The sequence below is a fragment of the Ictalurus punctatus genome, chromosome 19 (genome assembly GCF_001660625.3).
Source record: "Ictalurus punctatus breed USDA103 chromosome 19, Coco_2.0, whole genome shotgun sequence".
Classification (NCBI taxonomy): Eukaryota; Metazoa; Chordata; class Actinopteri; order Siluriformes; family Ictaluridae; genus Ictalurus; species Ictalurus punctatus.
The window spans coordinates 18583613-18597953 of record NC_030434.2 but is presented as its reverse complement, the minus strand read 5'-3'; the positions used below and the strand labels follow the sequence as shown (position 1 = coordinate 18597953).

The 14341-nt window shown below is 38.8% G+C and overlaps 1 protein-coding gene across 3 annotated transcripts in view; it reads left to right on the top strand.

Moving 5' to 3' along the window:
- The window catches only part of btbd11a (BTB (POZ) domain containing 11a), a 209982-nt gene that overhangs the window by 179005 nt on the left and 16636 nt on the right, over window positions 1-14341 (top strand). For 2 of the 3 annotated variants that reach the window (XM_017494659.3, XM_053688480.1), the window contains 3 exons: window positions 3999-4088; window positions 7361-7462; window positions 9822-9915. In XM_017494659.3, the coding sequence (XP_017350148.2) occupies window positions 3999-4088; window positions 7361-7462; window positions 9822-9915 (286 nt within the window). The remainder of the gene's footprint in view (window positions 1-3998; window positions 4089-7360; window positions 7463-9821; window positions 9916-14341) is intronic. The other variant, XM_047162391.2, reaches the window with a different exon arrangement.

Here is a 14341-nt window from a genome sequence, read left to right as displayed (position 1 = left end):
CTCCAATCTCTGTCGTTCTCTACTAATGATGAATTGTTTTCACCCACCACCTCTTTGTCTCCTCCTTACTATTCCATAACTCCTACCTATGAGGCTTTCGTGGAGAGCCTGGCTGTTGAACACAAAGCAGAAGCCTTCCAGAACTTCAGCCCAAGTTCTTCCCTCTTTTTACAGCTCCACAATCATTCTTCGTGTCATTTTAGTTTAAAGCGTGGTGGTCTGCACACACAAAATTGCATTTGGACAATTTAACTCCGTGCAACCAGGTTTTATTTCTTAAACCAACTAGATTCTGAAACCGAGATATGCACTACCTCAAATACATGCATTTCTAATTGAATAATGAAATCATGCCACAAACATTGTGATATTCTCAATTCTGTTATGGAAACAAATAGATTTGTGCAGATATTGATCATTTTAATGTAAATGTATTTTGGCCAGAGTTTGAGAGGCAGATCGGGCATAATTTAAACCATGAAATTTTTGGAAAGTTGGAGGAGGTTATTGAAATCTGGCAACCCTGATTTCTACATAAGCAAATTGACTACAGCATTGTATGTGCATTAAACTGATTCTAAAGTTAATTCTCTCACAGGAAGAAATCTTGATTTTGTGTAAATCTCAAATCTTGAAAGATTTATTTGGTTGGTATCTGTCGTGTGAAAGGGGAGAGCTGGCTGGTGGCTGGAGAATAATAGAGGAGGAAAAAGAAAAAATGATAGACCGTTGCCTTTGTAGAGACGCCTCACCTTGTCTGAGACAACATGATCTGTAAATCTGAAATATAGACTGCATTAGAAAAGTAATAATAGTGATATCACATAACAACAGAAATCCAAAGAAGATGGTCAAGGTGGATGATTTTCTCTTTTATTCACAGGGGAGACTCATTTCTTTTGCATTCCCTCATAAATCGAGCCTGCGTTGCAGCAGTATGAACAAGAAGATATGCAGTTGCTGATATTTTACTGGATATACTCAAGAAAGTTGAAAAATACACAAAGAGTAATAAATGGACTCCTTTGTGTTAGTCTCCGGTTATTGGTTCCGCTAGTTTCAGCTGATGGTCCAGCTGTTCAGCCCTGACACGTGTGATTGAGACACTGCAGACACTGTACGTACTTGGGGTTCAGGTGTTTGTTATAATGGTGTGTATTGTTGGAGTCCAGCTGGGACTAATTTGAGTTCTCTGTGGGGTAGGAACGAGCTGACTCACAGTGTTATTGTTAATCTCTGATAAATTTCATCTGTCTGCAGTGGACAAATTACCTATTTTAGCTCTTAGACCATAGTCTATTTTGGGGAATTTTCATTCCTTTATTACTAAGCTTCCAATTTTGCTATCACTACAGGAGTTATCACTACAGCAATACATACTTGCCATAATTTGCATAATATACAAAACATACTTTGCAAACTAGACTTGAGGTCTATCTTCACAAAGTTGGTGTCAAAATACTCATTAGACTATAACTTTTAGTCAAGTTTATCAAAAACATGGTGAGTTTTCTAAATATCGAATAAATTCATGGTTGATTGGATGGAATCAGATGAAATTTGAAAGGCAGTGTGTAAGGTCTGGAATGTTGTCATCCACAAGAGGAGGGTTACATTCAAATAGCACTTTGTCATGAACTGAGCTAAAATTTGTTATATTCCATTGTTATACCAATCTGTAAGTGAATTCCTAATGATGACTGGATTCCCTTAAAAATGGCCACCATCAGTCAATCAGCTTTCAGCAGGCATGTCATAGGGTTAACATCACAAAACAAAACATGGTGTTTGTCTGTGGTCTCTCTAGTGTTTGATGTAACGGCAATAATTAGCCACTGGTGGTGCTATCTGTGATGAATGCTTGGGCCCCTCTGATAACAGCTATATTTTTAAATGATACTGGGTAACAGCTATATTTTTAAATGATACTGGGTATCTCAGTCAGCTCCCTAGTTCAGTAGTTAGGGCACTGATCAGGGAGTCAGCCAGTTTAAGGGTTGTCTCAGTTGCAAAATCCTTCCAGTGCACTGGAACGTTCCCTCCCTAAAAAATCCCACAATCCAACTTCCGGCTACAAATGTAACTAGCTTGTTATCGTTGTTGTAGCTCTCAAACAATTACTTACATTAGCAATTTTTAACGTTATTTGACGTTCTGTACACAGTTTGTTAATGGTTTTTAAGTGATTTCTTATCCAAAAATGCCTATGATTCTTCTTGACATATTATGACAGAAATGTGTGTGATTAAGCTAACAAATTTATATGACATATGAAGCCTAAATATTTTAAAGTTTGGTGACGTTTTAGAAATTCAGGTATCATTGTTCCAGTGTGTTATGAGCGAGGGCCCTTACCAGTGCCCAAACTCGTGGGCACGATATACTGATTCACTACCTACTAAACAACGGAGCTGTTGGAAACATACCCACTGGCTTCCTTTGGTTTTATGCTAGGGGTATGATAGTTTAGTGATTAGTACGTTTACCTCGCACCTCTAGGGTTGGGGGTTCGAATCCCACCTCTGCTCTGTGTGCGCAGAGCTTGCATGTTCTCCTGTGCTTTAGGGCAGTGGTTTTCAAAGTGGGGGCCGCAGTCCCCTTGGGGGCTGCCGGTGGGCCTCAAAAATTTGGTGTGAAAAATAAATTAATATATGTTTTCTCTTTCTCACTCTCAGACAACCACACACACACAATCAATTCTTAATGTAATGTAATGATGTCAGATGTAATTATTAATAATAAAAAAAAGGGGGGGATATATTCAGAAGTCTGTATTTTTAATGTGTTTTAAAGACATCTTGCAAAAGTGGGGCCTCGGTCAAATGTTAATGCCATTTGGGGGGCCTTGCCCTGAAAAAGTTTGGGAACCCCTGCTTTAGGAGTTTCCTCTGGGTACTCTGGTTTCCTCCCCCGTTCCAAACACATGTATTATAGGTTAATTGACATCTCTCAGTTGTCCTTAGTGTGTGAATGTGTGCGGGATTGTGCCCTGCAACGGGTTCCCCACCCTGTACCTCGAGTTCCCTGGGATAGGCTCCAGGCTCCTCCATGATCCAGTGTAGGAAAATGGATGGATGGTTTTATGCCGAGTTATTTGAGAGAGCAAACATGCCATACCTTGTACTTTTGACTTTTTAGTCTGTTGAAACTGAAACCACTTGAAATCTCCTGTGTTTTTACGCACTATAAAGCAAGTAGACCTAGTGTGTGCACAGCGTCTGATTGCATTTGGAAATAAATAAAGAAAGTGATAATAAAGTGATGTGTATTTTTAGAGGTAAGTGAACAAACCTCTTTAAAGGACATTTTCATGAGTCTTTGACACTAATGACGTCAATACATTTGCTCACAGACTGACACAAAACATGGAAATGAGGAAACAACAACTTTATTTTCTTCCCATTGTGAATAAAAACTGAGAGATAATATCAAGTGTGAGGAGTGTGTTTTGAACACAATGCTGCGTATTTATGTATTTACAAACCCGGATTAATACTAATACTTTATCACACAATGGCATTCGAAAAGGATAATTTCTTTCTAATTAGTTGTGTTGTATTTCTGAGTGATAGATTGTTCTTGAGTAATTGTACTTATTGTGTTTTAATATCAAGTTGTCAAATGGTTAGTTGGCCAAATGTATTCATATTGGGTAAATAAGTGATTACAAAATGGCAATAACTTGTTCTCTGATGTTTTCAGTTGTCCTAAAATCAGTATTTTGCAGCCATTTTAAATCTTATGTATGGAAAATTTCATAATGCAACCAGGTTACTGTCATTGGAAACCATCTACAGAATTATAAATAATCATTGTGCTTTCATTCCAGTTCATCAGCTCTGTTTTGTCAATGACACACAATTACTATAAACTCCAGTTGAACAGTTTTTGAATTTCCACTGCATTTTAATGAGTCATATCTTTGTACCTTCTGCTTTTTGCTCTCAATCACCTGTATCCCTTCTTATAAATGTGTGTTTGGATATGTGTGTGTGCAGGGAATGACCCCGCTTATGTACGCATGTGTCCGTGGTGACGAGGCCATGGTACAGATGCTGCTGGACGCTGGGGCTGATATCAATAGTGAGGTCAGTATGCATCAGAGGATGTTAAAAATCTATTCCAGTGAGTCTTTATAGCTGTAACCTGTTCTGTTGTAGTCGTTTATGTCCACGTTCTTCTCTTGCTGTTAGCATGCCATGTAGAAAGTGTCATTGAATAGTGCTTTATTTAACCTGTTAAACTCTCAGGAACCACCATAGATCTGTACTGATCTTCCTCAATTTTGTAACTACACACCTTTGACACACCTATTAGTTTCACTGTAGTTGAAGTAATTGTAGATATGGTTCACTGAATTATGCATGGACCCAAATGAGGTGCTTCAATATACAGTGAGGGAAAAAAGTATTTGATCCCCTGCTGATTTTGTACGTTTGCCCACTGACAAAGAAATGATCAGTCTATAATTTTAATGGTAGATTTATTTGAAAAGTGAGAGACAGAATAACAACAAGAAAATCCAGAAAAACGCATGTCAAAAATTTTATAAATTGAGTTGCATTTTAATGAGGGAAATAAGTATTTGACCCCCTCTCAATCAGAAAGATTTCTGGCTCCCAGCTGTCTTTTATACTTTTATACTCTTAAAGGGAGTGCTCCTAATCTCAGCTTGTTACATGTATAAAAGACACCTGTCCACAGAAGCAATCAATCAATCAGATTCCAAACTCTCCACTATGGCCATGACCAAGGAGCTCTCCAAGGATGTCAGGGACAAGATTGTAGACCTACACAAGTCTTGAATGGGCTTGGACCATTGCCAAACAGCTTGGTGAGAAGGTGACAACAGTTGGTGCGATTATTCGCAAATGGAAGAAACACAAAAGAACTGTCAATCTCCCTCGGCCTGGGGCTCCATGCAAGATCTCACCTCGTGGAGTTGCAATGATCTTGAGAACAGTGAGGAATCAGGCCAGAACTACACGGGAGGATCTTGTCAATGATCTCAAGGCAGCTGGGACCATAGTCACCAAGAAAACAATTGGTAACACACTACGCTGTGAAGGACTGAAATCCTGCAGCACCTGCAAGGTCCCCCTGCTCAAGAAAGCACATATACATGCCCGTCTGAAGTTTGCCAATGAACATCTGAATGATTCAGAGGACGACTGGGTGAAAGTGTTGAGGTCAGATGAGACGAAAATGGAGCTCTTTGGCATGAACTCAACTCGCAGTGTTTGGAGGAGGAGGAATGCTGCCTATGACCCCAAGAACACCATCCCCACCGTCAAACATGGAGGCGGAAACATTATGCTTTGGGGGTGTTTCTCTGATAAGGGGACAGGACAACTTCACCGCATCAAAGGGACGATGGACGGGGCCATGTACCGGCAAAACTTGGGTGAGAACCTCCTTCCCTCAGCCAGGGCATTGACATGCAGCATGACAATGACCCAAAACACACGGCCAAGGCAACAAAGGAGTGGCTCAAGAAGCAGCACATTAAGGTCCTGGAGTGGCCTAGCCAGTCTCCAGACCATAATCCCATAGAAAATCTGTGGAGGGAGCTGAAGGTTCGAGTTGCCAAACATCAGCCTCGAAACCTTAATGACTTGGAGAAGATCTGCAAAGAGGAGTGGGACAAAATCCCTCCTGAGATGTGTGCAAACCTGGTAGAGAAACTACAAGAAACGTCTGACCTCTGTGATTGCCAACAAGGGTTTTGCCACCAAGTATACTAAGTCATGTTTTGCAGAGGGGTCAAATACTTATTTCCCTCATTAAAATGCACATCAATTTATAACATTTTTGACATGCGTTTTTCTGGATTTTTTTTGTTGTTATTCTGTCTCTCACTCTTCAAATAAATCTACCATTAAAATTATAGACTGATCATTTCTTTGTCAGTGGGCAAACGTACAAAATCAGCAGGGGATCAAATACTTTTTTCCCTCACTGTAAGTGACTGATTGAAAATCTGAGAGTTTAAGGGGTTAAGTTTGTCTGCTTAAACCTTTATTAGAAAAATCAATCAAAAAAATAATTTACTTATGCATACAATTACATTATGTGCAAATGGAATTTGATTTTATTCGATTTTATGCGAATTAGTCTCAAAGTAGACACACTTAACTTATTGTGTCCCATTTAAGTCAAAAACATGAAGTATCCCATATAGATTGAACCCAGATAACCTGAATTTTATTAAAACTGACTTGGCAATGGAACAGGCTTCATGGATTTGACTGTGTTTTGATCTGTTTGTAGTTTCTTATGGAGAGAGTGACTCTTGAACAAAATGCCAAGTGCCTATTCAGCTATGAGTTCAGCTATGAGCGTTCTTGTTTCATAATGCTGTAAAATATCACATTTAGAATATGGCATCTGTGAACTGAACGTTATATGTATGGCAGCCTGGGGAAACTTCACTCAGGGAATTGTTGACATTTTTTACTATGTATAGTTCTGGAAGCTGCAGACTTTCCTCAACTGAAATATGCTTTTTTTTTTTTTTTGTGCATGTAAAGTTCTAGCATTTTAAATCCTGCTTAGCTCTAAATGGGAAAAAGGAGAAAACTGTACTTAAAGATTTAATTCTACAAAGATTCAATTCTACAAAGAGTGTATAGGCCCAATTTTGGCTCAAATCTGATTTCCGATGTTTTTTTTCCCAGACCACTTTATATGTAAAATTTCCAGGCTGTCAATGTCAGTATTTATAAGTCAAAATCATGACTGATCAGCTGATTCACAGATAGCTTCTTTATGTAACAGTAAATGATTAATAAATAGATGTATGCCTGATAGAAAGCACAGATTAAAGAGGAGGATTTTGAAGTTAATTCCACTGCTTTTGGCACGTTGCTTATGAGTCACTCCTTAGTGTTTCTTCCAGCATTTGTGCTCTCTGCCAATTATCTCTCCTCCAGTCTATCTGTCACTACCTTTAAAACTTGCAAAGAACCCAGCAGATTATGGGCAGGTCTCTGGCTAAAGCCCTGGGATATGTGTGAGTTATTATATGGAGAGTGAGGAAAGGGAAGGCTTTTCAGCATGGGGTGAATTTATAATTTATATATATATATATATATATATATATATATATATATATATATATATATATATATATATATATATATATATATATCCTATTAGTCTATTCTTAACTGTCTGAGGTTAGCGCAGGGGCAGGTGGGAAAGAAAGCTGGCTCCAACTTTCCGCTTATAACACTCCTCTCAGTTAATCCTTTATATTTTTTCCTTGCTTCTCTTTTTTCCTTCCACGTCCAACTTAACTCCAGTGTTTAATGGCTGAATGCTATTTCTCTCCCTGAACCTCCCCTATATGACTTCCCAGGTTCCCAGCTCAATACACAGACACCCCTCAGTTTATCCTGACACCAGGCAGGGGACTCCACTCACTTTCGCCGTGTTGCACGGACACATCGCTGTCGTGCAGGTAGTAATGACGCGAATAATTCAATGCCTTCCATCTCTGCACTCTCCTTCAATTATTATTATTATTATTATTATGCGCCAACATAATAATAATGGCAAAAACACTGCTGTGAACTGGATGTTCCTCTTCTGCTGGATTTAATGAGTCAGTAAACAGTGCATAGCAGGACATGTTTTCTACTAAAAGCGCTTGAATTTCTTAAGAACACATACATCCAGGAGTGCTTGATCTCTTAAGAACGCAGGAGCTGTATTACCACTGAAGCAAAATCTGCCTGCTTTGTTTATTTTGTTTGAGTTCTTCTACCAACTGAAAGCATCTGCTTAATGAAAAGGGTTTTTTGTTGCTTGTTTGGTGGGTTTTTCTCTTGCCACTCTTGGTTCCTTTTCATTTTTGCATTGAGATTGACAGAAAATCAGACTAGTGGTAGTGAGATGCATGGACTAGATCACAACCACAACATTTAGGTGACCAGGAAGATCTACAGTAAAGTTTAGTACTGTGGAATTAATTGATATGTCCAACATTTTAAGTGTCTTATACAGTACCTGTGTCATTATGCATAAACTACCCATGCAACTACAATGTAACTAGGGCTCCAACTGACAAATATTTTGATCAATCAGTTAATCTGTTGATTATTTTCAATTGATAGGTTTGTTGGATTATTTTTAAAAATACACCACATACGATTTAATTAGCAAATAAGATTTATTAAAGAATATTTTTCCCAGCATTTCAGACAACCAATACTACTACAGAACTCAAGTTATTAATTATAGTACAATATTATCACATGTATCTGTCATGGCATACACATTTAAAGTGCTTATGTCAACCTTTTAAAAAAAATTAAAAATCAGACACCCAGACAACCATTAAAAAGTCTATAAAGATTTTCTGGTTCTACACTTTTTTTTTTTTTTTTGCAATTACACATCAGTGTAACCAATGGACCCTTGGTCTTAATAATCTTGGAGAGGGTCTTACCTGTATTTCAAGCCTGATTTGTTCAATTCTGACAAGTCACATTCAAAATAAAAGCTAATATAGAACACTTGGATGCTAAATTAATTTTGCTTGCTGAATTGGTTTAAGACAAATCAGGAGAAGGACTGAAAGCAGGAAGATGACTTGATGACATGACACAACATATATTAAAATATATACTGTATACAGTATTGGGTATATGTTGTGTTCATTTATCAAATCAACTGGGTTGAAAAAATATGTTGGAGGTAGTCGATTCAAATAGTTTGGCTGCTTGTGGTGTGAAGTGATATAGTGTGTGCTGAAAATGTGTCCGAAATTTGTTGCCAACATTTTTTAATCATTATTGAATTTTATCGATTTTGACAATTTGATGTTGCAGCACTGAATGTAACTACTGGGTATGTACGTGTTTTCAGAAGTAACAGGACGTCTGCTCTGAGGTAATTACACATGTGGAAAAGGGTGAAGGTAATTACAGTAGTGTGAACTGCTGGCTTTCCAACGGCTTGTCTTTTTGACTCACTAAATCAGCCTAGAATCATGTCATAAAATAATTATGTAAATGTATATCTGTGTGAGTTTACTCAGGTGCGATGTCAACTTGGCAACAATTGACTAAAGTAATTTTTATTGGAATAAACCTTTATAGATGTTATGTAGGTTTATGTCAGTTGTCAGAAAGTGATTATGTAAAGTGTTACAGGAACGTCTTTATACAAAAGTTATGTTCACCCAGTTACACACGTTATCACTGAGCAAAAGTCCTGTTACAACTGCAAAGATATACCTCTGTCTTTACAGTTATGTTGATATAGTTGTGTTATGTGCTATAGTAATCCATTTTTTAAAAAACACATTCACAGTAGTTACACTATAGTTCAGTCCCTCCAGGATTTTGCGATTTTGTGATTACAGAAATGAACATAAAATCAAGCAATATTCGGAGGAGCTTGCAATTTTTCAAAATTACCGCAGATTTTCCACAGATTTGGGCCAAGACGCATCATGTGATGTCATCACAACACGCATTCAGCCAAAGCCCTCTTTGATTCACGTGCAATGAGCAGGAGTACAGCTAAAATGTCTCATTTAGCAACAAATGTCACTGCGACCGTGCAAAGCAATTTCTTGCAATTGCGATTTGGCCAATTCAAGTAGTTTTCTGCAAAAAAAGTACAAAAGGACTACACAAATTTTGCAAAGTCAAGCATTTTTGGCTACATTAATCACCAAAAACAAACTCTGCAAAATCCTGTGCGGACTGATAGTTGCATATGTAAAAATTCAAGTATTAGAGACACAGTATAAAGTGGGATCATTTGCTTCATAATGATGTGATTTGTTTGTTATGGCCTGATCACGCTAGCTGCTACTGGATGCTCGAGCCAACGTGGAGGGGGCGTTGCAGGATGGCGCTGAGAACTACGCTGAAACACCGCTCCAGCTGGCCTCTGCTGCAGGTGACACAGTAATCCTCAGCAGGTTTTCTTTAATATGGTTACCTGTGGATCTCAGTGTTACTCTTTATGCCAAGTTAACCTCAGAGGTGCCAGATTCATTTGTCGGTTGAGTAGCTGGAGCGAGTGAATCACTGCCAATGTTACAGATGTGTTCTCATACTCATGAGATGCTCATACTCACATAACACAGCACTATATGACTCTATAGTATACAGTTAGAGAAGAGAAATGGTTTATAAATCACACTATCTGATGTCACCCAGAAGAGGATGCGTTCCTTTTTGAGTCTCGTTCCTGTCAAGGTTTTTTCCTCATGTCGCCTCAGGGTTTTTCATTGCCACCGTTGCCGCTCATTAGGGGATAAATTTCAATTTTATATCCTGATTTCTGTAAAGCTGCTTTGTGACAACATCCTTTGTTATAAAAGCACCACATACATAAAATTGAACTGAATTTTTCTTCTAATGTATGCATTTGCATGTATGAACATTATCAGGAAGTCATTTTTCTTTTACCTCATAACCACTAACACAAATTCACACCATTATGAATTACATAAACATATGAAGTGTAGCCCAATTTATGTGTAAAGTCTGTGCTTTTTAAAACATATTATTAGGCTTACCAGGCTCATGAAATAAGCCTATCTTCTCTTTTTCTCTGCAAACACAAACAGGTGTGAAAGTCACATGGTAAAATGCATTTCATGAAAATGCATGCATTTAAAAAAATATCTAATACGTGTGTTAACTTGCTTTGTTAATATTGCTTCCTGTTTACTAATGCCAGGTTAATTAATGCAGTAAATAATGTTACCAAATAATGTTACTGTCACGAACCTCGAATCGGCACGGAAGCAGGAGCGGGCGGAAGGTGTAGAGCGTGGTATCGGGAAGTACAAGAAACGTAGTCGTAAGACAGGCAAAGGTCAAGCGATCGGACGAACAACACAAACGGGGTCAGGCAGAGAGCGTAGTCGAAACCGGAAAGAAGGGTCGAGGATAACACGAAGACAAACTAACTAGAACGACTTGGTATCGCAGAGAAACAAGTTGACTGAGCGTTTACTTCACATAGATTCTGGGTGAATGACTTCCCTAAGTACTAGCGGTGAGAGTGTGTATGTGTGATTGGTGCCAGGTGTGTCTGATCAGAACTCCGGGGATGGTGAACGCATGCGTGCATGAGAATTGAGTGTTGCATCTTGGGAATTTGAGTTCTGATCTGACTGAGCTGTGACAGTTACCAGTGGAATATATTCTGGAAATATCGTACTATAAATCCAGGCAAAATGATGCCCACAATGTTCTTTTTAACTAGAACACAAAATCTCAAGAGAGGCATTTCCGTGGCTTAACTGTTTCCTGCGTAATTCTGAAACTCACTTAACTAGTCCACTTTGGCTAAAGGTCCACAGTCAGGTGGCATTGGAAGTTTACTTTTTAGGTGCTCAGGTAAATGCCTCCATTATCCTTTATTTCTATAAAAGAGCATCAAGGATGAGCAGAAGGTCTTCTACTGAAACATCCATCTGCATGGATGAGTGTTTTAATGTCTCTGTAAAGGAAAGTGTGATGTTAGGGCTGTTTGAGGCTCATCACATCCAAAACTCATCAACTCTCATTCCTCACGCTCCATTTGACATACAGCTGGTCAATTACCCCCAGCACTTATATCTGCAAGGTTTTTTCTTTAATGCGAAGACACTTTTCTCCCCACTATCCTGTACAGATGTGCCAAGAACAAGACACTGATTTGCATTAGCAAAACAATCAGCAGGAGTCTGAGAGAACTTCCGCAATAATAGTCAGGAAGTGGTAGAATCCTCTGCCGGTTGTTAGTCGTGTGTTGGAGCATTTGGGGGTTTTATTCCGGCTTAATTACAGCATTGGTACATACTGAGCTGTAATGTCCAAAATACAGATTCAACCAAGTCTGTAAAAATCTTTAATAGAAATGCTTCCAATGTGTAATGTAGTGTAATTTAACACCAGATTTAATCTGTGAGTAGAAAAATAAACCAATGATCAATAGTTGTTCAAATGGCTTGTAGCCGAATTAACATCTACTGCTGGAGAAAGTCACTGAACATTGGCCATATGTCAGCTGTGGACAAATTTTCATCCATCACTGAAAAACTGTGCAGAAATGCACTGTACAAATCAGACTTGCACTACAGAAGGAAAAAAAAACCCAATCCAATAAATGTTCTTGTGAGGAATATAAGTCTGGACCTGCTGACAGACCCCGGGACTTTTTTTGAGGGGTTATAGTATTACAGTGTGTGGCATTTCTCTAATTCTTAATGCATAATTCCATCATCTGTTTGCTACACCATGGGGTGGGAGTGAAGATTAAAACCAGTGTCATGTGGTCAGTTTGTGGAATCCTGCTCAATTACGTAAACTCAATTTGTGCCGATTCAAGATAGAGAGGATTATAGGGGAAAAAGAAGCTTCTTGAGCCACATTTCAAAAGCATTAATTCAATTCAATTCAATTCAATTTATACAGTGCATTTAACAGTAGACATTGTCTCAAAACAGCTTTACAGAAATCCAAAATTCATATTGCATACAGCAAAGCAGGAGTGACAATGGCAATAAGAAAACTCCCTGATACAGCTAAGATAATTAATATTGTCTTATCTGGTAAACTATGGTTTCAAGAGAATAGTCCCATGTTTGTTCCATTAATTGTAAGAAATAAGCAACTGTCTGTACTTTGATCAAGAGGTAATTTCAAGTACTCCATGACTTTCAAAGAATCAGCAGCTTTGGTGTCCATATAGGAAAATAATCAGTGATGGGGTAGTGTCACATGGCTTGATGCAAAGTGGAGTTAATATTTCTCCCCTTTTGGGGGTTTTGGTGGCTTGACAGTTAAGGCTCTGAGTTACTGATCGAAAGGTCAGGGGTTCAATGATCATTTTTAATTTAGTAATGGATGATGGATGATGCTTTTTAACTTCGGTTGCTTAGTAGTTGGCACATTTGCCTCACACCTCCGGTGTTGGGGGTTCGATTCCTTCATGCATGTTCTTCCTGTGCTACGGGGGTTTCCTCCGGGTATTCCAGTTTCCTCCCCCAGTCCACGGACATACATTATACGCTGATTGGCATCTCTAAATTGTCCATAGTGTGTGAATGGGTGTGTGAATGTATGTGCGATTGTACCCTTCGATGGTTTGGCACCCGTCCAGGGATTCCCTGCCTTGTGCACAAGGATAGGCTCCAGGCTCCCCTTGACACTTTGTAGGAAGAGGAAGCAGTACAGAAAATGGATGAACGGAGGCATTTTAACCATTTAACCTTTCTATTATTCCATTTAATGTTGTAGAAAATCCACAAAACATGTTCCTGTTATCACTTATGTTCCAGCAGCTATAAACAGTTATTCCCTCAACAGCCTCTGTTTCTCCTCTCTTTTGAAGTTAATAAGACCAAAAAAACCTCCTCTGTCCTGAAGACTTTCCTGTGGTGGAAAACGTATTGACTGTTTCAAAGCGCTGACACTGGAGACTCCTTCCAGAAGTGTTAATTAAACATCTCCTTTCAAAAATTTACATCATATCAATGATTTTTTTTTCTTTGTTAAATAAACGCATTATTCTAGATTATACTCACTGAACACTTTATTAGATACACTATACTAATACTGGGTTGGGCCTCCCTTTGCTCTGAAAACAGCCTCAATTCTTCATGGCATGGATTCCACAAGATGTTGGAAACATTCCTTTGAGATTCTGGTCCATGTTGACATGATAGCATCACACAATTCCTACAGATTTTTCAGGCACTTGTATGCTATAAATCTCCCATTCTACTACATCCCAAAGGTGTTTTGTTGGATTCAGATCCGGTGACATTGAAGGCCACTGAATGTCATGTTCATGAAACCAGTTTGAGACAACTTTTGCTTTGTGACATGGTGCATTATCATGCTGGAACTAGCCATTAAAAGATGGTAAATTGTGGCCATGAAGGGATGCACATGGTCAGCAACAATACTCAAATAGGCTGTGGCATTCAAGCGATGATGGATTGGTATTAACAGGATCAAAGTGTGCCAAATCCTCACACCATTACACCACCTCCACCAGTCTGGACTGCTGACACAATGCAGGTTGGTTCCTTGGATTCATGCTGTTGGTGCCAAATTCTGACCTACCATCTGTGTACGTCAGCAGAAATCGAGATTCATCAGACCAGGCTACATTTTTTCAGTCTTTAACTGTCGGTTTTGGTGAGCCTGTGCCCACTTCAGCCTCAGCTTTCTGTTCTTGGCTGACAGAAGTGGAACCTAACATGGTCTTCTGCTGTTGTTGTCCATCTGCCATCAGTGTTTACCATGAACATTCTGAGATGCGTTTCTGCTCACCACAATTGTACAGAGTGGTTATCTGAGTAACTGTAGCCTTTCTGTCA